The sequence below is a fragment of the Kogia breviceps genome, chromosome 4 (genome assembly GCF_026419965.1).
Source record: "Kogia breviceps isolate mKogBre1 chromosome 4, mKogBre1 haplotype 1, whole genome shotgun sequence".
Taxonomy (NCBI): domain Eukaryota; kingdom Metazoa; phylum Chordata; class Mammalia; order Artiodactyla; family Physeteridae; genus Kogia; species Kogia breviceps.
The window spans coordinates 12,156,775-12,183,034 of record NC_081313.1 but is presented as its reverse complement, the minus strand read 5'-3'; the positions used below and the strand labels follow the sequence as shown (position 1 = coordinate 12,183,034).

General features: G+C 50.5%; 1 protein-coding gene across 2 annotated transcripts in view; it reads left to right on the top strand.

Annotated features, from left to right (window-relative positions):
* Positions 1 to 24,283, top strand: part of ANKH (ANKH inorganic pyrophosphate transport regulator) — a 144,673-nt gene extending 120,390 nt beyond the window's left edge. For both annotated transcript variants that reach the window (XM_059060282.2, XM_067030808.1), the window contains 4 exons: positions 19,182 to 19,311; positions 21,054 to 21,177; positions 21,777 to 21,876; positions 22,334 to 24,283. In XM_059060282.2, coding sequence (XP_058916265.1) covers positions 19,182 to 19,311; positions 21,054 to 21,177; positions 21,777 to 21,876; positions 22,334 to 22,447 — 468 coding nt within the window. In that variant the 3' untranslated portion in view covers positions 22,448 to 24,283. The remainder of the gene's footprint in view (positions 1 to 19,181; positions 19,312 to 21,053; positions 21,178 to 21,776; positions 21,877 to 22,333) is intronic.
* The last annotated feature ends 1,977 nt before the right edge of the window (positions 24,284 to 26,260 follow it).

Below are 26,260 nucleotides of genomic sequence, written 5' to 3'. Positions count from 1 at the left end.
ATCACTTTTATTCATCTCAGCTTTAAGACAGAAGCAGTAGGGGAGCATTTTTCTTCTTATCCGGTGGGGACGTTACAGTATGTAGTGGTCAGATGTGTGGTCCAGACCCTCCCAACAATAATCACGATGAGACGTGTGGACAAAACGAGGCCGTGATATTCGTGGCCGCTCGGTTTTCTGATTTCAGCGTCTGCTCTCGCTCCCAGGTGCTTTGGGCTCTGAACACAAGCAACTTCCTGGTGAACTCTGATATCCTGTTGATTTATGCTGATGAGACATGTAAGGAGTCAGCAAAGCCCGTGTAAAATATCTTAAAACTTCTTTTGTAAATTATCTCAGGAAACACTGAATAGAGGTAGTGAAATCAGCACGTGAGGACATAAAACGCTGTTAGGTGCGCTACGTGATCATTTTGTGTTTAGTGAAGCCAGAGAACATTTGGACCCAGAAACAAGAGAAAAGAATCAAGGATTATTCTGGTTACACAGAGGTATTTCCCCATAACATTAAGGTAACATAAATCAAACACTGGTACTTCTATTGGATGCTGTGAAACCAACCACCCTCTACCCTCACCCCCTAAAAGCCCCATCAGCAAAGACATAATTAAGCACATAAATCTGGGGACAGTGGTGACCTGCATGAACAGTATTTCTAAGCAAACCCTATGCTCAGAGTCTCACCCGGAGCAGCTGGAAACACAAGAACAGAGACGTCTTACGGAAACAGCAAGTGGAGAATTTATTTATTTATTTAGTTTCATGTTTGCCAGCGGAGAATTTAATACCTGCTTTACTTCTCCCAGCACTTAGGTGTCTTCTGCACCTGCAGGCAGACTAAGAGAGTGAACGGGGAAGTAAAGTCAGTCTTGGCTAACCGATACGTGGCCTCTACTGAAAATGTTCTTTATTTTCTCGTAAAATACTTTACTGCATTTCCAGCTCTGGGTGGCAGTGCCCACTTGTTCAGGCAGTGAAGGAAACGTGACTGAGTGGTGCCGTGAGATTATTGCCGGAGTCTTTTTGAACCTTCTGAGCCCAGGGCCGGCCTCAAAGAACCACCGTGCGACCCTGAGCAAAAGCACGTGTGGCAAATAGTAGTGCCTGGGGAACCTCCTCCTCATTAATCAGGTACCAGACAGTTTTCAGAGGCCTGCTTTCAGTCCTCCCTCAGGGACGGCTCTTAACCAGTGTGGCTCGAGGACTGAATCGGCCTTTCTACCCAAACAAACAAAAACAAGAAGGTTTTGAGAGCCAGCGCCTGTGAGCCGGAGGAGATGGATTCAGATGCAGGGCGGGGCGTGGTGCCAAGGGCCCTGGACTCTCAGTGACACTTGACTGCCCTCTTTGCGGATTTTCATTTAAAAGGGGGTGGGTCGGGAAGGGTCAGAGAACCAAGGCTTGAATTCGGGGCCACAGAGCACAGTGTTCATGGATGTGGGCCCGGAGGCCCCAGGGCCTGGGTTCAAACCCTGACCCTACCACTCACCAGTGGGTGGTCTCTGAAAACGAAAAGCCTGCGCGTCCCCAGCTGCCATGTGGCAAGAGGAGAATACCCGCCTTATAAGACTTTGCAAAGGGGTAACAGCTCAGCACACAGCGCCTGACACGCTAGAAGCAAAGAATGCCAGCTCTCTCCTCCTTGGTCCCCAGACACGTGGGAATTCCATGTAAGGAAAGGATGGCTGTATCTGTAAATAAATGGCTAGTGGTATTTTTGATGCCAGGGAATCATTTCATGAATTTTTCTAGTGATATCTCTAATACCCTTCCAAATTTCTGTGGGATTTCTTTTCTTTTGGTGTTTCAGATAAATTCAGCTTCTTGATAGATTTATACCTACCTTCTCTAGACAGACCTCACCCACACACGAGACACATATTGCGCGTTTTTCTCCCTGAGAACTTGGGAAAGTTCTTTGGATGTCCCATCGCCCCTTCCCGTTTAAAGCCTCTAGTCCCCGGTGCTGACAGCGTTCGTTCCAGCCTTTGGTCGTCTTGTTAATTCAGAAATGTCAGTTACCCACAAGCTCCGGTGAGCGCCGAAAGAGAGAAATTGATATATTTAGTCCTCTGGCTTAGACGTCTGATACATCAGTACACACCAACCAAATATTAGAAATGCCAGTGAGGAAAGACTTTTAAGCACGCTTGGGTACGTTGCCAAACTTGTCTGGAGCGTGGGCGATGGACCACTTTTCAGTGGGATGGGTGATGCCTAGGGTTTCTCTTGTTTCCAGCACAGCTCCCCAGAGAAGCAGCACGTGCATATTTGTTCATGCAGCCATTCAACAAATGCTTGAGCCCCTGCTCCATACCAGGCCTCAGGGCTACCATGGTGAAACTAACACACAAAGTCTCTTTTCTTAGCGGGGGTGGGGGTGGGGGTGGGGGGGGGTTCATAACCTCATGGAGAAGACAGGCAATTAACATACACTGTGGTGTTGGACGGTGCGTTAGTTTCCTGTGGCTCCTGTAAGAAACGACCACAAACCCTGACGGCTTAAAACATCCGAAATGTATTCTCTCCTAGTTCTGGAGGCCAGAAGTCACAATGCAGTTCACTGGGCTGAACTCGAGGTGCTAGCGGGGCACACTGTCTCCAGCGGCTTTAGAAAAGAATCCATCCCTTGCCTCTCCCAGCTCCTGGTGGTGGCCGGCATTCCTTGGCCGAATCACCACCAGTCTCTGTCTTCACATCGCCTTCTCCTCTGTGTGCCTCCCTTTTCTATAATGAGGACATTCGTGACGGTATTTAGGGCCCACCCAGACATTCCCAAGCAATCTTATCTCAAGATCCTTAATTTAATCACCTCTGTGGACCATATAAGGGAATGAATAGTCGTTCTGGGGATTAGGAAGGGACTCTCTCTCTGGGTGGCCGTAATGCAGCCTTCTACAGGGAAACACAGCTGCTTGGGAGAAAAAAATGAAGTAAAAGGAAAGAGGAGGAGGGAGATGCTATTTTGGACTGAGGGGTCACATTTACAGCAAGCAGGATGTCCCGCAGGCCAGCACCCTCTGTGCATCTCCCCCAGCCCCCCGCCCCCGTCTGAGTGGTACCTCCACGCACTCACCTGCACTGCTTCAGCCGTCCTTTCTGCTCAGCGTCTCCCTGTCCCCACTGCCAACTTCTCCCAAATCTCTCCTTCCTATCTACGTTTCAATATGCTCAAGTCTCCCAACTTTATTTAAAAAAAAAAAAAAAAAAAAAAAAAAAAAGGGCTTCCCTGGTGGCGCAGTGGTTGAGAGTCCGCCTGCCGATGTAGGAGACACGGGTTCGTGCCCCGGTCCGGGAAGATCCCACATGCCGCGGAGCAACTAAGCCCGTGAGCCATGGCCGCTAGGCCTGCGCGTCCGGAGCCTGTGCTCCGCAACGGGAGAGGCCACAGCAGTGAGAGGCCCGCGTACCGCAAAAAAAAAAAAAAAAAAAAAATTTAAAGAAAGCATAAAAATCATGTCTTTACCCAGCAGCCCCCCTACATTTCTCCTCCCCTCGGCATCCAAGCTCCCTGAGAGAATTACGCACAAGCACCGCAAGCCCATCCTTCCAGCTGCTGTGCTCCCCACCTGTGCCGTGTGCGGTTCCCACGGCAGCCCCCCCCTTCTTCAGGGGCGCGGGGCCCCATTTCCTTCCTAGATCGCTCCTGTGGGCTGCGTTCTTGTCACCGTTCCCTGTTGTCTCCCTAGAGAGCTTGCCCCGGTCCCCGCGCGCCCACGCCCCAGCTCCCTCGGGCGCCGTCCGGTTCTCACCTGCCGTGTCGGATGCTGCCCTCGCGTGCATCCTTTGCGCGTTTCCCGTGGCTTCTGCGACCCCCTCCTCGGCCGCTTCGCCCTCGTCCTTTCTGACTGTTCCCGCACAGGCTCCTCGGTGGAACCTCCCTCTGAGTGAGCGCCCCGCTCTGTCCATGTCCCCCCTAAGCCCTCTCTCTCTGCAGGCCGTGGCTTCAGGTACCGTGTCTGGCTGATTCCCAGATCAGCGTCTTTGACTCCCATCTCCCTCCTGAGCTTCAGGCCCAAACATCTAACTGCCTCCTGCCCAGAGATGCACTCGGATTTCCCACGGGCGCTGGACAACCCCTCCTGTCCCAAAGCGGACTCAACGGCCTGCCCGTGGCCCCGGGGCTTTTTCTCCTCTCTGTTCCCTATTTCAGTGACGAGCAAGGACTCCTGCCTGCTTGGTGTTGCCGGAGACAGAAGCCTGGGCTCACCCTCAGCTCGGCTCCCTTCCTCCCCGCTGACATCCCCTTGGGGGCAGAGCCGGGCCTTAGCCTCCCCCTAAATACCCCTGGGACCTCCCTCTCCTCCATTCCCCACATCGCATCCCTGTTTCTGCTTCCACAGCTCTCGCTCAGCTGGGACCACAGCCCCCAGCGGGGCTCGAGCCACTTCCCCTGCAAACCAGTCCTCCTGGAGCGGCTGGTGCATAGACCCGCCAGGGGCTGTGTCTGCGCAACAGAAACCCAAACCCTAAAGGAGCCGTACAAGGCGCACGCATCTCAGTGTCCCGCTCCCCGACCCAGCCACGCAGAGCGCCCGGAGCTGAGGGGCCGTGGTGTGTTCTCCCAGGCCAGGCCTCTGCTCACGCTGTCCCTTTGGCCTGAAACCCTCTCCCTGCCTCCTTGCTCGGCGTATGCGACTTGGACTGGCAGCCGGCTTCCCACCCCCCGAGACAAGTCCCCCACCAGGACCCGGCGCTCCGTAGTCACCGGGCCTCCCTGAGCTCTGGCGTCGTCCCTGCCGTGTTTGCCCTTGTAAATGCCCAGCACCCAGCACAGTGGCTGGCCCAGGACAGGTGCCCAGTAATTATCTTGTGAGTGAATTCAGGTCCGAAGCCCGTTGTCACAGTAACAAACCGATCGCTGCGGGAATCAGTAGGTCACCGTAGAGTCACAGCTACAGAAGTAGCTACGATCCGACTACCTGAGAGGCGGGAAGGAGGCCGTGAAGACTGCAGTGTCCGCAGACGGAGGGCTGGTGAGGCGGCGTCCTCACCTCCGCCCTTCGTACCCGCCTTACCCCTCTTCCACGTGGCAGCCCTTCTAATAGCCCAAGCCCGTTTCCAGACCTTTTTAACAGGCTTGGCTTCCAGACGCTGCGGTGTTCTGTGTGCCCCTTGGAATTGTTCCGGTTTGTCACTGTCCTCTGAGAGCGTGGAACACAAACGCCAAATCGGGTCTGACCTTGGCTAATGGACTTGAACTGTCCAGTTTTGACTTGATCGTTTCCATCAAGGCAGCCTGAGCCTGCACGGGCTTTTTCATTTGGCCACATGGCACTGTGAGCCAACAGTAAGACCCGGTCGGCCGCACTCTCATGAGAGTCGGGGGCTGGGCCCTTCTCGAATCCATCTTCGGGGGATTTGCCCACCTCGAGGCTCCCAGTATCTCCCCACTTCATTGCTTTCTCAGCCACGCCAACGAGTGTTTTCACTTCAGATGATGTTAGTGATCCGGGACTTGCACGGGCGAAACGCTTCACTCCCTCTTACCAGTTTCGGTCTTCAAATTCCTTTTACCCATGTTTGCTCATTTATTTTAAGATGACCCTCCTTCGTGGAAAAGGCAGACTCAGAGGAGGGGCTTGGAATGTACCCTCGGCCCCTACTGGTTCTCTCCTCTTCCTCTTCTTACCTCGAGTATAGATAGTTCCGTAAAGCCCTTTCTCTGGACCTCAGCACTTGCACCCATTCAGCGTTTCCAGGCTTTTGCCTTCCTGTCCTTATTCATCCACGAGATTGTGAGCCCTTGAACGCGGTAGTTCGTAGACCTTATCTAGGCTTACCTCCCGGGAACTGAGGAAGAGAGAGCCTGTGAGCCAGCAAATGAAGGCAGGGAGATGGCCGGTACCCCCTTCCCCAGCTGGCATGCCCCGCCCCCCCCGCCCCCCCGAGAGCAGCCCGGGGACCACCTGACGTCCTCAGGTGCCTGCTGTTCTCTTTTCTGCTCGTCGCAGGGGTTGGGGGAGAAATTTTCTCTTTTGAGAGGTTTCCAGGTTCTCTCAGAACCTCTGGTGTTATCAGATCTTATTTGCCTCTTTCTCACAAATTTTGAAATCTCTTTTCCTTATTTCATTTTTTTAAATTTCCCTGCTCGTTGTGAGCTTAACAAGAACGTGGCCACTCTCTCCCACGTGACAGGCCATCTCCTTCCTCCTTGACGGTCACAGTTCTGTCCAATGAGGCTGTTCTTCGTCTGGGTCCCCAGCTTCCTGAGCTAATCCTCGTCTCGGGGGGGGGGGCTAGCTTGCAGGTTGCTGGAGAGGGACGGGGTGAGTGTGTGCCCTCCAGAAGCCAGGCACGGAATCGCAACACCCCCGGGTGCCTGTCCATCTTGCCAAAGCCTGCGCGAAAATACGTGCCATCCAAGGGGTGGAGGCCACCGTAAAATTTAAGGTGATGATGTTTCGTACTTAAAACATTTTAGTCCTAAAGCTTCAGAACTTCAGGGCCTCAGAGGGAAAGGAAGCAAAAAGGCTTTCCATCAGAGAAAGCAGCAGTCCAAAAAATCTGCACCCTCAGCTTCTTTCTCTGTGACACACTGAAATAATCCCTTTCGGGGAGGTTCAGCTCATCTTAAAATACTACTTCTGCTGTTCACACTAGGTATGTCCTCGGGAGGCACAAACTCAAAGATACAAACCGAGAACTCCACTCTGCCCCGCCCCGCAGAACGGCCACGACCTCTGAAAGGCAGCGAGGTCACTGACAGTGGCAGTATTTACAGCGCCACTAATCCTGCCAGGTCAGCTCTGGCCACCTGCTCCCCACGAGGTCTGGGCAGCTTGGCTATGGCACTGCCGGTAGAAAACACCAGAAAACACCCTGCGCGCAGGTCATGGGCCTGGAGTCTCGTCCAGTCCTGCCTGTCACGGCCTCAGTTTCCCCCCAGTGAGAGGACTTTTTCATCATTTAAGGATCAGTTTTGCATCTTGCAGTTCAGGATGAGCTCCCCTACTTCCATTTCTGTATGTAACAGACACTCTCCAGTGCTCTGGTCAGTACACTAATTCTCCTCTGTTGCTGCTTCACGGGATAGCGTGTGTCAGCGTCCCACATATGTCAGCATCCAACGGCATGTCAGGAATCCCTTTTTCTTAGTTGCGTCCCACCAGTCAGAGCTGCATCTCAGTGAAGCATTCAGCCCCGAGTCCTTCAGCTGTGAGCTGGAAAGCAGCAAAATCTGAGCTGAGAAACAGCAAACCCCACCATCCCACAGGACTTCAGCCCGCGCTCAGTTAGAAGTTCCATTCATGAGGGTGACCCGGTCTCACTTCCTGTGGCCAAACTGACCCACGAGCTGTCCCTCAGCCATCAGGGTGGTGGACGCTACCGGACTTTTTCTGAGCGTGGTACCACGCTGGCCCCGTGTCTCCAACAAGGACGGCCTGTTTGAGGCTTTGTTTCTGCTGGGCTGCCCTACCCCCCGTGCCCCGAGACTGCCTTCTCATTGTTCGCATTATCCGGGAGAAGAAAAGGACCTCTTGTGCGTGGGGGGAGGACGAAAAGGACCGAAGATGCTGAATTTAAGACTTTCTCATTTGGCGCCCCTCACAGTGTGTGTGTACCGTGTACCGTTGGGCGCCTTTAGACATCCCAGAGACATGGGGGGAGCGAGGCTTCTGAGTCCCCGAGGCCGGGGTTGAAATCCTGGCCCTCCCCTTTACAAATGGGGGGACCTGGGGAAAGTCGTACAGCCCCTCTGGGCCCTGCTGTCCTCAACAGAGGACCCCCAAACAAAGCCACGACCCTGGGATTGGGGTAAGGATTAAATGACATAACCTATGGAAAGCTCTTGGCGTATAGTAAGTAATGATAAGAGTTAGTTCTTTCCCACTGAGCCCCTGCCCCGCTTACACTTCTCCCCAAAGCTTCAGTCGTTCAGCATTTGCTTTTTAAGTCATCATATGTTATAGATTTGAGGGTTTGATTGGTTTGTTCAGGGGAGATTAAAACAATTGAGACTGCTTCCAAATCTCTACCTCATAAGAGAACCACAGTACAAATCCACAGGTGCATTCCTTTTTTTAAGTTATTTTATTGAAGTAGAGTTGATTTATAATGTTGTGTTAATTTCTGCTCTATAGCAAAGTGATTCAGTTATACCTATATATACATTTCTTTTTTACATTCTTTTCCATTATGGTTTATCACAGGATATTGAATATAGTTCCCTGTGCTACACAGTAGGACCTTGTTGCTTATCCATTCTATAAATGATGTTAATCGTTTGCAGCTGCTAATCCCAAACTCCCAGCCCATCCCTCTCCTACACCCCCTCCCCCTTGGCAACCACAAGCCTGTTCTCTACGTCTGTGAGTCTGACTCTGTTTCATAGATAAGTACATTCGTGTCATACTTTAGATTCCACATATAAGGGATAGCATATGGTATTTGTATTTCTCTTTCTGACTTGCTTCACTTAGTCTGATCATCTCTAGGTTCATCCATGTTACTGCAAATGGCATTACTTCATTCTTTTTTAGGGCTGAGTAATATTCCATTGTCTATATGTGCCACATCTTCTTTATCCGTCTATCTGGCAGATACTGCTGTTATGAACATTGGGGTGCATGTATCTTTGCAAATTATAGTTTTGTCTGAGTATATGCCCAGGAATGGGATTGCTGGATCATATGGCAACTCTGTTTTTAGTTTTTTGAGGAATCTCCATACTGTTCTCCGTAGTGGCTGCACCAATTTACATTCCCACCAACAGTGCACACACGTGCAGTTCTTAAAGCAATTAGCAAATGCACGTGCATACTGTGTTGTTATAAGCAGGTTCCAATTTTTTTTTATTTTTTTTTAAATTGTGGTAAAATACACCTCATACAACTTAGCACCTGAACCGTGTGTAAGTGTACAGTTCAGCACATTTATATTGTCGTGCTCCTGTCCTCAGAACTCTTCAACCTGGGAAACGGAAACTATCTACCCATTAAATAATCACTCTCCATACCTCCCCCGCCCCCGTAACACACGCAGCTTCTAGCAAGTTCCAGTATGACTACTAGCAGTCAAAAAAAATAAAGGCTAGACATAAGCTAAGGTCGGAACTTTCTAAATATGCCTCAGATGGGGTAAGGAAAGAATTACCATTCTGCACATATAGATGGGGTGGGCAGGAGTTCAGCTGGGGCGCCCCCTGCTGTTTGAAGTGTGTTGTTTCTTTCAATCAACCCTTTGTTTCTTACCAAGAATTCAGTCATCTTACGTGGGAAAAATGCACCAACTGCTCGTAAGGGTGTATATGGCAATTTCACTGAATCTAAATGGTAACAGGGATGATTTAGTTTTCATGTTCTTAAGCCGATTTAAAAACTTACATCTGAAAGTGTTAATATAATATTTTATCAGAAATGTGCTGTAACCGTTCATGGTTACATCAACTCCCCTATGAAAATATTCCAGGTAGATGTTTATAATAATTGCCACTGTCAACAAGCCACGCTGAGGATACCAGGCGGTACCTCAATACTCGGCACGAGGCTTTGCCACGCTCCCTAGCTTAACGGAAAACCAAGCTCTGTTTCTCTCAGTGATAGAGGAGGTTGACTCCATCTGTTGCTGAAACTTTTGCGGGCCTGACCTTACATCAGAAGCCACCCTTTTTATGTGTCTCTTCACTGTACACTGTTGTAATTCTCACTGCCCTACCCATGACCCTGTCCCACCCGGGAGTGCTTTTCTCCGTCGCCTCCTCCCGCGCTGCCCCCTCGCTTTCATGCCCACGCGTTCACCCCTTCGGAGGATGGGTCAGCGGTCCCCGATCGCAGCACCCGTGCCCTCTGGAGATGACTACAGGCTCGCTCCCGTCACCCCCTTTAATGCAGCTCCCCAGAAATTGGGTTCGTCGGCCTTCGCACACGTGGTCTGCTTGAGCATTTCCACTCTAGTAAAACAGCACTTTTTCTCCCTCAACACTGGGACTCACCCTGGTTCTGAAGAGTCAGTCCTGATGAAATACTGTCATTCCGCTGGGGATGTGTGGTGACTTCTCATGAGCTCACCGATGGCGCTAGGAAAGCTCTTAGAAACAGCCCCATCCAGTTCAGGCAGCCGCCAGCAAGGAGAGTAACCGCGGAGAGCGCAGGCCGGGAGGGCCGCCCGTGGGCAGCCAGCCTCCCCTGAAGGACAGCGACGCCTGCTCCGTCACATCACACCCTCTCACGCCGCACGGGGACACCTCAGCACACCCCAGGAGCCCTAACTTCAGGCACCTCCAGGTTTGACCGTTTCTCACCTCCTGGTCCGAGGCCATCGCCCACCTGGACCGTTACGGTAGCCTCTCCTCCACAGGGCTCCCCCGGCCTCCACAGTCTGTTCTCACACGGCCCTGGGAGAGCCCGTCCAAACAGCAGCCCGATCGCGTCACTCCTCCAGCCCACAAAGTCCCGAGGCTCCCGGAGTCACAACCATGACCCGCAAAACCCTCCGGGAAATGCCCCTGCCCCACCCCTCCCCTCCTCCACTCCCACCACACGTGTGCAGACGGCGCAGTATCGTGATGCTAAGAACCAGCCGGCCAAATGGCATTCCCGGGTGTCTGAAAACTCAAGCAAGGTAGGCGTGTGTGTATCCTTCTCGAGTCCGCCTTCTCTTGCCTCCAACCTCAGCCCTCCAGTAAATCGAGTCAAGGGGCCTTCTGTCTGGAGTGAGTGACACTAGGTGCAGTTTGGGAGCCGAGCCGGCGGACACCCCTGAACGCCGCCCCCGGTTCTGAAGCAAGACTGCTTCATCCTTGTCAGCGGCACGCGTGAAGGTTGACTTTATCTGTGAAGACAGACGCACGGGGTCCTCTTTATTCTAAAATGCTTCCTGAACCACGAGAAAGAAGACCCGCTCTTTGTGGTAAAACAGGGACAAGGACAAAGAGGAAATAAAATCAATCCTAATCTCAACACCTGCAGGCGACCCCACTGTTGGTATTTTATTGGGGTTCCGGGAAACCTTTTACAATGATGACAGCTGCGATTGATCACATTTGCCACGCCCGGCACTGGTGGGAGCCTTTTGTGCAGAGCCTGGGCCCCGAGATGTGCTGGCGGTCTGGTCATCCGAGGTGCACTGAGGAGTTGGCACCAGAATGTAAGTCAACCTACTCATTAAGCACACGGCCCAGAGCCAAGCCTGTAACTACCGCTTTCTTGGGCGGGGGGGAGGGGGGCATTGCTGAGGGTTACCACTGGTTTACCCAGTGGAGACTTAACCCCAATTCAACATAAGTTGATCCCTGCTTTCTAAGTAAAACCTCCAAATAAGACTGATGCCCCGGGCCGACTATTTTAATTCAAAACAGCTGCATGTATTTCACTTCTTCTACATGCAGGGGTTCAGAATGTCTGACTTGATGCTAATCCTGATTATTCAGGGTAATGGAGACAGCTTTGTGAGTTCCTCAAAAGCGTCGTCAACAGCTTCTGGAAATTAAGTCAAAACCAGAGTTCTTGGCAGTGTTCCTTCGTGGAATGGAATCCTCTCAGGACGCATGGGAATGGCTGTCCCACTATGGCTGGGTTTCTAAGTTCTCTGAGTTCAAATGCTGACGGAGACAATTAGCTTCTTCAAATTCCAATCCCAAGTTCTTGGGAAAGAGACTCAGTCCCAGGGCAAGTCAGGGACTGACTCTGTGGATGAGGAAAGTCTTGGGAAAGATGGCTGTGGTGTGGTTCTAGTCGCATTGATTCAGACTGTAACATCTTAGGCGCAGAAGCGTTATTTCTGTAAGTTTTGGGGCTTCCTTCATCCTTGCTGTACACTCTAATCCTATTTGGGAATCTCAATACATGGTAAAACTGTGTCAGAACTTAGCTCACTATTGTACGGATTTAGAAGTGAAAGGTTAAATACTGCCCCCAATATAGAACAACTACATACAGCCGAAGCCTGCTAACAGATTGCTTCTAAGGGAGGTGTTAGATTATTCATTGATTTGCCCAACCAAACCCTCATTAGAAATGTGACTGTCACACATACGCTGACCAGAAACTTCATGTTAAGCTAGTGAATAAAAGGGCTGCAGCCCTTTGGCTAGTTTCTACAGAGGCTAACATGATTTTTTTTTAAAAAAGAAGCCAATGATCATGGAGACAGAAGGTTTGTCTGGAGTGGTCTACACTCTACTCGAGATGAATGTGTCTTGAAATACAAATAGGCATCTCGAGACAGCAGAAGCAAGAAGAACTACAATCCTGCAGACTGTGGAACGAAAACCACATTCACAGAAAGACAAAATGAAAAGGCAGAGGACTGTGTACCAGATGAAGGAACAGGATGAAACCTCAGAAAAACAAATAAATGAAGTGGAGACAGGCAGCCTTCCAGAAAAAGAATTCAGAATAACGATAGTGAAGACGATCCAGGACCTCAGAAAAAGAATGGAGGGAAAGATCGAGAAGATGCAAGAAATGTTTAACAAAGACCTAGAAGAATTAAAGAACGAACAAACAGAGATGAACAATACAATAACTGAAATGAAATCTACACTAGAAGGAATCAATAGCAGAATAACTGAGGCAGAAGAACGGATAAGTGACCTGGAAGACAGAATGGTGGAATTCACTGCTGCAGAACAGAATAAAGGAAAAAGAATGAAAAGAAATGAAGACAGCCTAAGAGACCTCTGGGACAACATTAAACGCAACAACATTCGCATTATAGGGGTCCCAGAAGAAGAGAGAGAGAAAGGACCAGAGAAAATATTTGAAGAGATTATAGTCGAAAACTTCCCTAACATGGGAAAGGAAATAGCTACCAAAGTCCAGGAAGCTCAGAGAGTCCCAGGCGGGATAAACCCAAGGAGAAACATGCCGAGACACATAGTAATCAGATTGACAAAAATTAAAAACATGGCTTCCCTGGTGGCGCAGTGGTTGAGAGTCTGCCTACCGATGCAGGGGACACGGGTTCGTGCCCCGGTCCGGGAAGATCCCACGTGCCACGGAGCGGCTGGACCCGTGAGCCATGGCCGCTGAGGCAGCGCGTCCGGAGCCTGTGCTCCGCAATAGGAGAGGCCACAGCAGTGAGAGGCCTGCGTACCACAAAAAAAAAAAAATTAAAGACAAAGAAAATTTATTAAAAGCAACAAAGGAAAAACAACAAGTAACATACAAGGGAACACTGATAAGGTTAACAGCTGATTTTTCAGCAGAAACTCAACAGGCCAGAAGGGAGTGGCATGATATTTTTTAAGTGATGAAAGGGAAGAACCTACAACCAAAATTACCTGGTAAGTGTCTCATTCAGATTTGACGGAGAAATCAAAAGCTTTCCAGACAAGCAAAAGCTAAGAGAATTCAGCACCACCGAACCAGCTCTACAACAAATGCTAAAGGAACTTCTCTAAGTGGGAAACACAAGAGAGGAAACGGATCTACAAAAACAAACCCAAAACAATTAAGAAAATGGTCATAGGAACATACATATCGATAATTACCTTAAGTGTGAATGGATTAAATGCTCCAACCAAAAGACACAGGCTTGCTGAATGGATGCAAAAACAAGACCCATATATATGCTGTCTACAAGAGACCCACTTCAGACCTAAGGACACATACAGACTGAAAGTGAGGCGATGGAAAAAGATATTCCATGCAGATGGAAATCAGAAGAAAGCTGGAGTAGCATTACTCGTATCAGATAAAATAGACTTTAAAATAAAGAATGTTACAAGAGACAAGGAAGGACACTACATAATGATCAAGGCATTAATCCAAGAAGAAGATATAACAATTATAAATATATATGCACCCAACATAGGAGCACCTCAATATATAAGGCAACTGCTAACAGCCATAAAAGAGGAAATGGGCAGTAACACAATAATAGTGGGGGACTTTAACCCCTCACTGACACCAATGGACAGATCAGCCAGACGGAAAACTGATACGGAAACAAGCTTTAAATGACACAATAGACCAGGTAGACTTAATTGATATTTATAGGACATTCCATCTGAAAACAGCAGATTACACTTTCAAGTCCACACAGAACATTCTCCAGGACATATCACATCTTGGGTCACAAATCAAGCCTCAGTAAATTTAAGAAAATTGAAATCATATCAAGCATCTTTTCTGACCACAACACTATGAGATTAGAAATAAATTACAGGGAAAAAAACGTAAAAAACACAAACACATGGAGGCTAAACAATATGTTACTAAATAACCAAGAGGTCGCTGAAGAAATCAAAGAGGAAATCGGAAAATACCTAAAGGGCTTCCCAGGTGGCACAGTGGCTGAGAGTCCGCCTGCCGATGCAGGGGACACGGGTTCGTGCCCCGGTCCGGGAAGATCCCACATGCCACAGAGCGGCTGGGCCCGTGAGCCATGGCCGCTGGGCCTGCGCGTCCAGAGCCTGTGCTCCGCAACGGGAGAGGCCACAACAGTGAGAGAGGCCTGCGTACCGCAAAAAAAAATAATAATAATAATAAAATAAATAAATAAATAAATAAATAAATAAATAAAATACCTAAAGACAAATGACAATGAAAACACAACTATCCAAAACCTATGGGATGCAGCAAAAGCAGTTCTAAGGGAAGTTTATAGCAATACAATCCTACCTCAAGAAACAAGAAGAATCTCAAACAATCTAACCTAAAGGAACTAGAGAAAGAAGAACAAACAAAAATTCATCTAGAATAGATAGGTAAATAATGCACTAGGTAAATAAGAATAGATGGATTAATGTTATTAATAAATGTATTAAATAACATGATACTCTCATTTACCTAAGCTTTAAAAAACAATGTAAATAGTTCCAAGTAGATTCTGTTTTCATCAGTATCTAGGGTAGGGGTTCAAATGGGGAGACCCCTAGAGGGATGCATGAGAATCTGAGACTGTAGAAACCACGCTTGTCTCTCCCAGCCTGGAAACTGTGATCTGCTGCAGGTATACGATCCATACCTCTATCCCCACAAAGATAGGCAGGGGAGCTCGGGTTTTCTCCAGCTGCATCGGGGCAGATGGAGGTTGTCAATGAATCAATGTGTATTCATCACCACGTACATCTGTAAATTTGTCTGTGAAGGTAGGTGGCAGTGATCCTGTCCTGAAAATTACTCTGGAATCACGCCCACAACACTGACATGCTAATCACATGTTTGGGGGCTTAACCAGAGAGGCAGGGGTCCTGTTTGGGCCACTTGCTAGCTGTGTGATCTTGAGCAAGTGAAGAAAACTTTATGTGCCTGGTCTCTTCATCTGTAAAGTGGGTAGTAGTAGTACAGCTCTCATAGGAAGGTAAAGATGAAATGATTTAGTATGTACAAAGCATTTCTTCCGGTTCCCGGCCCATAAGAAGTGCTATATAGTGTTTGCTATTTTAATATCTCCATCACTGTTGTCACAGACATAGATGCTAAATCTTCCCAAGAAATGGATTAAAATGGTGCAAGCAAACAAGTCACTGATTTAAAAAAAAAAAAAAAAAGAAAGAAAGAAAGAAAAAGAAAAACAACAAATAAGTATCTCAAAATTCAAAGTAAAAATTTCATGGTCAGTGCCTGGACCTCAGAAAAAGAGTCACAATCTGTCAAATAAAGAAGGAGTGGGTCATGGGTCTTCTTTATTTTTTTTAACCTTTCAGTTTTAGAATTATTTTAGATTTACAGAAGCATTGTGAAGATAGCACGGACCCTTCATCCCACACTCCATCTTACTCTGCTGTGGTACCTTTGTCACAAATAAGGAACCAACCCCAGTACGTTCTTGTGACCTAAACTCCACAGTTCATTCAGATTTCATGAGCGGTTTTCCTCACGTCCTTTCTCTGTTCTAGGATCGCATCCATGCTACCACGTTACAGTTCGTCATCTTGTCTCCTTAGCCTCCCTCCTCTGGTTTGTGAGAGTTTCTCAGACTTTGCTTGTCTTTGCGGCCTTGACTGGTGAGGCACTATGTAGAATGTCGCTCACTTTGGGTTTGTCTGGGGTTTTTCTCATGGTCAGACTGGGCGTATGGGCTTTCGGGAGGAAAACCACAGTTCACGGGGCCTTTCCCATCACATCTCCTCGAGAGAACACGCTATCAACATGACAGCGCCGATGATGTTACCTTGATCACCTGGCCTATTATGTTTGCCAGGTTTCTCCACCGTGAAGGGTTTTTTCCCCCCTTTCCATCTTGTCCTTCTTTGGAAGGAAGTTACTCTGATCAGCCCACACTCCAGGAGTGGGGAGATACGCCTCCACCCCCCTAAGCGGGGAGTATTCTACAGAAATTACTTGTAATTCTGCGCTGGAGGTTTGTCCCTATTTGTTTATATATATCAGTATAGACTCATGGGTATTCACTCTGTGCAGTGGCTCATAATTCAGTACTACGTCACTTTTTGTTGCCCAGATTCCCCCAGCTTTGCCCGTGGGAGCTCTCTCTTCTGGACGCCTGTGTCCTTCGATGTATTGTTCCAAGCTGATCGTCTTGTACATTTCCCACCCCAGGCCCAGAGTGGGAGCCATTTCTGCAAGGACCCCTGGTTCCTTTTATTGGAGAATAAATAGAAGAACCAAGATCCGGGCACGGAGTGGGTTCTTGTGCTTTGCTGGCTGCTTCCTAATGAGATAATGTTGACAGCAAGCTCAGCAGCAGAAAACCCAACCCTGCAGCTACTCCCAGCAACAAAACATGTTCACTGTCAGTAGTTTATTAGGTTTGCGTTCTGGTTTGGAAAAGTCAACGTCATTAGGCTCTGCAAATATTTGAGGGACACGGCACGGCATGTCCTGGTCAACTAGGAGGGCATGTTCTAAGTCAAGACTCCTCTGGGTGAACTCATCAGAAAGACACTTTTCCTGAAATATTCTTTGTTAGATTAGCTTCTAGAGCTTCTTGTTTTCTGAAACAGACTGGTTAAATCTGATCTGATTAGGATGCTAGGGGTCAATATGTTTCTTGGAAAAATTTGATCTGCATACAGGGATTGCAGCTTTTAACCAACACCAAACCTACTTCTGAGTTGCATGTATTTCTTTCTGGGCAATGCTGGAAACAAGTCACTTTGTTTTAAAGAGCTTGCTGGAAGGTAAGGAGCATTTTCATACTGGAAGTATAGCAAAGGCCAAGGCTCAAATTCAGAGACTTCGGGGAGAAAAAGAAAGGAAGTGTCGATCCATGTGGCATTGCTTCCCTTTAAACCTGTGATTGCTGAAGCCCCAGACTAGACTGAGAGCATTCAGTTACACCGATCTAGAAAGACCCAATCTAGGCTGTAGGTGTGTGGGGCTGAAAACTCGAGAAGCACCTCGGTGGCACGTGGCCTTGATAGGGGCCTGTAGGGTGTCTTTGGCACAGAGAGATACCAGATGGAGAACAGAGGGGCTTAGTGGTGTCAAGTTAAATCATACTGTAGACTTTTAGAAATGACAATATCAAGCCTCCCTGCTGGGAAGCTCTATTAGAGATCCACCATGCCTTACTGCTTTGCTTTCAAGTCACCAGAACTGCAGTCACCCGCCCTGGTTACTCGATATTTATGTCAGTGTCTCCGGTAATTTGGATGCACTTGCTATCTTGCGCCCTCAGGCTGGACTCCTCCGAAGGTTACTGACTTTCTCCTCCAGGGCAGTGGAAAGCCTCCAGGTGACCATTATCTGTGCAGAGAAGCCAGAGGGAGGGCTGACCTTCGCCACCAGTGCCTGCTTGCACTTTCCTCTGTGACATGCAATTACACACTCCTTTTTCCTTGGTTTGTTGTCATTTAAAAGGCACTTCACAGTGATTTTGCAAGGCACAGAGAGATTGCAACAGGAGGCATTATCTCACATTCAGATAATCACTGGCTATAAAATAAGTAAAGCCTGCCAATGGTTTTCCTGGAAGCTTAAGCGTTTTTTTTTTTTTTTTTTTAGCAGAACGCAGCCTAGAGAGCTCCCTCCAGCCAGAGAGGAAACCCAGGATAGCTTATCCCCCGTCAGTCCTGACGCACAATCAAGCCCAGGGTTGGGGGCGGTGCTCACTTATCTGAATTCTTTACAGCTTTACTGCTGTGGAAAATATTTGAAGGGAGGGGTGATCAGTCTACTTGTCAAGAAAATGAACACGTCCCAGTGCTGTGCTGTGTCGTTGCGAACATATCATGAAATTGCCACAATTCCCGGGCCGTAGGCGTGAGTGACAGCTCACCATTTCAGGCTGGCAGCTTTGCAGTGAGGAAAGATGGCAGGGCTACTTGTCCAGGACACTAGGTAATAAAGCCTCGGAGCTCCGAGTCCCTAGATCTTAGGAAGTATTTTTCCCTTCGTGTCAAAGATGGGGTGTAGGGTTAAATGATAGTACACCTGTCATCTTTGAAAATCAAATGGGATATTCTTCCCAGATGCTGAAAAATACAAGATAGAATAAAAGTTCCATTGCATTTATGAAAGTGGGAACGTATTTATAACAGACCTTCCAAGGTATTTTTTTTTAACATGTTTCAACATGACATAGTAAACAGGACCAGCCTAATTCCATGAAACTTAATTTACCCAAAGCCGAAAGGTTGTTTATAGTCTAAAACTTCAGTGTTCTGTTTTTACACGAATGCAATTCATTTTATAATGCATTCACTTTCATTTTAGAGAAGAATCACTTACATCTTAAGGAAGGGAGAGAAGTATTTTATGCAACTGGCATTTTTCTAACGGTCTCTTCCAAAATTATAGCGTTACATTTTTAAATTCAGCTTTTCAATCGGTTATACACACACAAAGCTTAAAAAGTCAGGTCTCTAAGAACTGGTCCCTGCAATAGCTATTCTCCCAACCTACCCTCGCCTTTTCTCCTACTCCCAGATCTGGTTCAGTGCAATTCTGCCTGCATCTAAATGCTTTCAGGTCACTTTTTATTACTTGGTTAAAATTAATGTAAAAATCACATTAATAAGCACACTCACCCTGAACTAACTGAGCTGTCCAGCAGCCCAGGTAAGCCTTCCACACCGGCCCGGCCACCGGCTCAGATGCCTGCCCGTCACATGGGCCCCACCGCCAGCCTCCCTCCGGGGCCGGTGTGGCGAATGGGCCCGGGCCTGTGTTGTCGGGTGAGAACAGAGCAAGGCGGAGGCAGCTCGAGGACCCGATCGGGCAGGTTCACCCTCTTTCCTAGCTCCTCGGGGATCACGTGATACCTGCCTTCTCATTTCACTTACGTACACCTTTTTCTAACAACCTTGCTTCCTGCCTTTTTTCCCCGCAGCTCTGTTTTGTGATGTTCTGGACCCCCAATGTTTCCGAGAAAATTTTGATCGACATCATTGGTGTGGACTTTGCCTTCGCAGAACTCTGCGTTGTGCCCTTGCGAATCTTCTCCTTCTTCCCGGTTCCAGGTAAACAGAGAATGAAAGAAAAATTCCTATTTACCCTCATGCCTGATTCAGTCTTCTTTGTTGGCAAACGTTTGCAGTCCTGTCCCCCGGCCAAAAAAATGGGGTTTTTTTAAGTTTTTAAATTTCACAGTGGATTAAAAAGATGCACAGACATTATCCAGTCAGTTGAAAGTTTGAGAAACAAGTCAAACAGGTGTCATTTGTTGCTTAAAGGACAGTGGTTGCAAACTCAGTAAAAAGAGCCCAAAGGGATAGCTTGAGAAGTTCCGGGGGCAGTAGAACAGTTCTGTGTCTTCACTGTGGTGATGGTTACACAAATCTATGCCTGTATTGAGACTCTAAAAGGAAGGACTGCTGGAGAAAAGACGAATCCAGAGTCAAAGCTGAGGCCAGAAATGGGCCGTGGAGCTAGTCCAAGCTGGGGCTGATGGCACACCCTCCCACCCTGTGTTGGTTCCCAAGTCAGGCCACGAGCTGCCCCTGCTCTGAGAGGCCAAGCATTCCTGGAGACTGTTGGGGTGCCCTGTGGTCCTTGGGGGTGGGGTGGGGGTCACTGGGGGAGCCAAGCTTTGGTGCCCTTGAGTGGGGGCTGGAGGTCCCAGAGCTAGGACTGGGGTGGGAGGGACTTGCCTTTCGTCTTTCCTCGCCTGTCAGACCACGGGCGGGTGTGCAGACAGCCGGCCCCACCTGTCTTTGCCACCTGCTGGGTTCGGGCCAATCAGGTTAGGATCCCGCCCGTGCGGCCTCACCCTTTCCCTTGGCCAAACCCAAGTGAGCGTCTGTGTCTCATAAATTCAGTGCTTCCACCTGGCGCGGGCGGAGCACGGCGTCAGACCAGGAAGACTGCAGATTCTTCCTCCAGAGGTACCCTGGGCACGAGCTTTCACCCCAGGAGTGAGCACTGCCTCCCCCTCGATAAGCCTAGGCCTGCCGCCGCCCACAAGGGATGAAGGGCTAAGCCTCCCGCTTCTCCAAACCCCACCCAGTTTCAGATCAAAGCTAAATGTTGCCCAGGGTGTCTGTGCCCCAGAGCAGCCCGTCAATCCTTGACGCGTTGTCCTTGGAGCCCCTCCCTGGCGCTGGGGCCGGTGCCCTGCCTGCCCTCCGGAAGCTCACAAGTCAGGGCGGGGAGACAGGGTACAGGGAACACGTCGTGAGGCCTTTACGAAAACGCGGGAGCCAGCCGCGGGCCAGTGGTCAGGATGCCGAGGAGGAAACAGGGAAGTGATACCCGTCCCTCTACTTCACCCACACCTCCCTCCTCCGCGCCTCCCCCAGCCTGCGGGCTGGCACACCCAGCTTCTGGTCCAGATCCTCTCCTCCCAGAGTCAAGCTGGACCACCACCAAGTTGCCGCTTCTCTCTTCAGTTTTCTAGACAGGCGTGATCAGAGCTTGAGGCTGGCGGCGGGGGGGGGGGGGGGGGGGGGGCGTGGAGGGGCCGGCAGCAGCCCCAGGCCCCGGGGATGGCGCTCGCGGCGGCGAAGGGGGCTGCCCACACCCCACTCTCTGGACACTAAGGCTGGGACGCGAGGGAGCCGAGGCGGGCATGGGGCTCCCCCGGGCCCAGAGGCGGGGACCAGGAGCCCCGGCGAGGTGACCAGCCCAGGCCAACGGCAGCAAGGCCCGGGCCCCACGCAGCCGCCCAGGGACCCTGGATGCGCCGGGGGGGGCTCTGGGGGGTTAGAAGCAGCAGGATGGGAGAAGCGGGGCGTTGCTGACGAGTCCTCGGCTCTCCCCTCAGTCACCGTGAGGGCCCATCTCACCGGGTGGCTGATGACCCTGAAGAAGACCTTCGTCCTGGCCCCCAGCTCTGTGCTGCGGATCGTCGTGCTCATCACCAGCCTCGTGGTCCTGCCCTCCCTGGGGTACGTTGTCGGGGGCCTGCGGCTGCAGGTCCTGCTGCCGCGTACACGCTCCGTCCAGAAGGTTACACCCGCTCTTCCCTGGGAAATCCCCAAGCACGTCCAGAGTTAGAAATGCCGAGGGGTGCCTTGGTTCGGGTGGGAGGCTGTCGAGATCCACTCTAGAATTCGGGGTCAGGCCCACACACAAACCGCACTGAGCAGCTATCGCGGCGTGGCAGGCACGGGAAGGCGAAAAACGCAAGGGAGCCAGGGTGTCGCCTGGACCTCGGGGGCTCCCGATCCCTTGGGGAAGGCGCATGGTCGGTCCCACGGCTCAGGAAAGCTCACGGTGCAGACAGGACGGGCGGGACGCCGCGGGCTCACAAGCGGGGGCCGTGCCCCTCCCCCAGGAGATGCTGAGCTGAGACCCGGAGCTCCAGGCCCCTCCCCCCGCAGGCGGCCCGTTTACTAGCTGCAGCCCTAACCAGCAGACTTTGAACGCAATCATCCGGTCCCCGCCCCGTTGTCTATACCTTTCCCGGGTTTTGGCGGGGTTTTGACTCTCTTTGTGCCGCGGCGGGGCTTTAACAGACAAACGGCCTTTGTGTTCTCAAACCCAGGGTACACGGAGCCACCCTGGGCGTGGGCTCCCTCCTCGCGGGGTTTGTGGGAGAATCCACCATGGTCGCCATAGCAGCATGCTACGTCTATCGCAAACAGGTGAGAGATGGCGACAGAACCGCGCGCCTGCCTGGCACTCCCCGGGTGTAGGAGCCAGAGTCTGCAGGTCCGCATACGGCCACGGTGGGGAGGGGAGGGGCGGGGAGGGCACAGCCCCCGCTGGCAAGGGCTGCAGGGAAGCGGTGCCCTCAGGCAGAGGCAGGTCTCCATCAGCTGATGGGCCGGCGGGGAGGTCGGAGGCAGGACCCGCCCACCGCCCACCCGCGCCCCGAACGCTTAACACAACAGCCAGGCACACACAGGCCGCTCCCGAGCGCCCCCGCTGTAAGGAACATGCTGGCCTCCGATGCAGCCTCGGCGAGCTCGCCCCAGCCATAACCGAGAGCCCAGCCCACAGCGAGGGATCCCCTGAGGCCCCGTGGCCGCCCCCTGCTCTTGGCTCTGCTGCGCTGCGTCCCTGCCCCAGCCCCACGCTGATGAGTCTGCTTTGGTCTAGAAAAAGAAGATGGAAAACGAGTCGGCCGCCGAGGGGGAGGACTCGGCCATGACGGACCTACCTCCCGCCGAGGAGGGCACGGACGCCGTGGAGCTGCAGGAGGAGCGCGAATGAGGCGCGGACGCCCGGGCGCTGCAGGGACGGCCCAGATGGCACTTCCGCGTCATCTGCCCTCCCGTCGTGTCTTGTTCCGCTTTCGTCTTTGGTTTTCCTTTGGGTAATGAGAGAGGCCTTGACCTTAAGGTTTCGCGGCCACTCCGGCATACTGGGCATGCCCACGCTGATGTGAGGACCCGCAGAACGGTCTCGCCTTGCTTTGTGGAAACAAACCAAACGACTGACTTCGTGCCCCCGCTCCATGAGAACCCCGAAGACATGGCTGCCTCGTAGCCCACGTCGCCTCCGCACCCCCTCGGACGGTCTCCCCTTGGAACCAAAGGCCCGCGGCTGTGCCGTCCAACGCCCCTCAGACACCACCGCCCGGCAGGCCACAGACTGACCCTGTCCCCTTGCATCGCTCTTGAGAACCAACAGGTGACAACTCGGCTTTCTTTGGTCGGCTTCCCAGTAACGTGACTGTGTCAAGAGATGTGGCTCAGAGGCATGGCACCGTGGACGCGGCGTGTGAACGCGCTGACAGGTGGACGGACGGAAAGAATCTCGCGCGGGAAGGTGTGAGGTGTGCCTTGGGGGCAGACACTGACACATGCAAACGCTAGCACTTCGCCTCGCCTCTTCCGGGCTTGGAGTGCGCGCTCACTTTCCGGCCCCGTCCTGTACATACGTGAGCCGCCCTGTTAAAGGTGTCCCGAAGCGCATCTCCCGGTTGCCGCGTCCTTGGGCGTGACTTCCCCCTGAAGGCTTGTTTATCCGCTCACCTTTCCTGAAGATGGCACTAGAGCAAGGGAGACGGACGGAGCATTCTAACTTTACGTTTTAGTTTTTAAAGTGAACTGAAGCTTTAAGTCATAATCTAGCATTCTAATGCCAGGTTGCTGTATCATCACTTTGGAAGTAGCGTTATGACCTGGTCCCGCCGCTCTTAGTCCTAACCGTGCGGCACAGGTAATTCCGAGTGTCCTTCTGTACCCCCCTCTCTCACACCACACAAGAAAGCAAGACATTTTATAAACGACAGCAAAGTCACTATGTGATATTCCCTGAAATGACACATTTGAAATCCATTTAGTGCAGTATATTTTTCTAAGTTTTGGAAAGCAGGTTTTTTCTTTAAAAAAATTATGGACACGGTTCGCTAAATTCTTGATTTAGTCAAAATTCCTAGACTGAAAGAACCTAAACACAAAAATATTTTAAAGATATAAATATATACTGTATATGTTATGTAATTTATTTTAGGCTATGATACATTTCCTATTTTCGCATTTTCAATAAAATGTCTCTAATACAATACGGTGATAGCTCGTGTGCTCAACATACCTGCAGTTGAAACGTATTGTATCGATGAACAGTGTGTCTCGTTTGCAGCAGTTTTACAGTCTGTCATTTGTATATAAATGTAAGGGTCAGGAAATGACAAGAGAACTATTTTTCATTATGAGCAACAGGGGTGTAAAAGGGTCAGCTGATGTAGCCAACAGTGGGAATGGAAATATATGCTAGAAGGGCAGAAGAGAAAGAAGAAGTCAAGCCTTTTGCGTTTACTGCTTTCAGTGCCGTGTAATCATATCGTTCCTCATAGAAAAAAGAATGTAAAGGCTCGGAGTCAGCCATGAATATCACAGGGTTCGTTCACATGTCTGGACACCCGGTGACCCCTGGGGGACAAATCCTCATGTGCTTCCTCTGAGCGGGTTTTCCGCTGAAAATTAAGATGCGTTGCTTTGGGGTGGTTTCAGGGGCAGATCTGAGAAGATGGGGGAAAAAAATGTAATTGTATCGGCTTTTTTAAAGTACATGACTAGAAAATTAAACAGCAGTATTTTTTAACGTGTGATTAGTACTTCATGCTTGTGGGGTTGGAGCTTAAAGAGTACATTGAAACAGCAAATTCTTTCCCTCCGAATCGGGGAAGACCGGCTGGGCTCTTCATTATGCAATTAGAACACAGCATTACAACCTCAGAGACACCTTCGGTGATAAAGAGTCACGGGCCAGGGTGTTTTGTTAGAGTTTCAGAAAGCAGGAAACAAGCCCGGACCCAGGCCACGATGACGGGGCTCCGACTGTGCAGGGCACACGTGTCCAAAACCTTTCTCCTCCAGCCATGTGCCCTCTCCTCCCAGGTTCCTTCATGCACCTGGGCTGCTAAAGTCACTGCACAGCTTGGGCTGACAAGCACACACCTTAACTGCAAGTTAAGCAAAACCCGCTGCTGGCAGGCTCTTCTGCAGCTCTTCTAACCGACACAGACAGGAGAGGAAGAGGAATGGGTCTCCTTCCCACTTTTCGGGGCGAGGGGGGCACCCCTCTGACTTCGCTGCCCAAAGAAATGTGCCTCCAACCCAGGTTTCTTTTTCCATGCGAGTCGCTCAGCGGATGGAAGTTTTTGGGGAGCCGTGCCTGGAGAGTCTCAGGTCAAGGACCTGGGAAGACCAGACGTGACTTGCTCAGTGTGGACCCATGTCTTGTAGACACACAGGATCTAAAACCACGGGGGCGTAAAGCTGCTTGTATTTAGATGCTGAGAAGTCAGTCTGGGCTCCTCGGAGTGGTCCTTCCATCCCAAGGGCCTTCTCTGGGCCAGCTCAGGTCAAGAGCAGCTTGTCGCATGGCCTCTCTGCTTTCTGAGGGGCACAGGCGAGGTCATTCTCAACGCAGCTGCTGTGGGCTCTGAGCGGGACCTCAGTGTCACTGGCGTGGGTGAGACCCCAAGATCTGAGGAGGAGGCAGGCCGGGCTTTTGCTCCAGGAAAACCGGGACAGGCCGGGACCTGCCGGCCGCCACTCGGCTCAGGGCGTGTCCAGAGGTTTGCACGTTAGCTGGAAGCCCTCACTTGCTCGAGACTCTTTAATTCGGGCACAAAGGCCACTGGTTTACGTCACTGTGTGAGAGCCAGGCACGCCCCCCTCGTTGCCTGCCTCAGGCTGGTCTCGTGCAAAAGTCCATCTTCTTTGTTTTGCATGTGTGTTTTGCGCCAGCAGTTGGTTTGACTCTGGGACTGTCCAGGGATGGCCCACACCCTCAGAAATGGAAGCTTTTAGTGATGGTTTAGGGGATATGGGATGGGGCCAGGCTTCACGACAGTAGTAAACGCACTTGGTTTTTCACTCCCCAAGTCCTCCCAGCAAATAACCTCGGGAGGTGCCCGGGGGGCCCACGAGAAAGGCGGCCCGGGGGCTCTGCTGTAGTCCAGCTCCATCAAGACCCCAGGGCGCTTCCCAACCAGGAGCCAGCTCTGTGGTCCCCACATGCGGCCTTTTCTGGTCTCTCTTGGGATTGGGATAATCACTGCATTTCCCAAATAAAAGTTATTCAGTGACACCTCTAGAGCAGAGGTGAGAAAGTTAACAGCTCCTCACCCTCCTACCTAATTCTCATGGGGGGGGGTCTTCTAGAAGGAAGGGGCAGGGGGAGAGCCACTTTTTTGTGCCCTTAGTTTCCAGAAACACATCCGTTTAAAGACTCAGTAGTTCTCTGACTGGGGTTTTTTTTTTTTCTTCAAACTGAAGTGGGAGAGACACTGAGAAAGTATTTATATAGTTGTAATTAAATGACATTATCTTGAGAAATATTTTCTTGTATTTAATAATCTTTCTATTCCTGTAAATCTCTACACAGACCAGTGCCCAGGACTGCATGAGCTGGCGTGTACCAATTAGTCAGGGTTTCTGGCCTCTCTGCAGGTGAGCTGACCTCTAACCCTACGATGAAGTCTTCATCCGTCAAAGCAATGCACGGGTCCAGGAAAGGGGCCTTGTACGTTCTGAGTCCTAACCTTTTTTTAAAATATAGACCCCGAAGTGC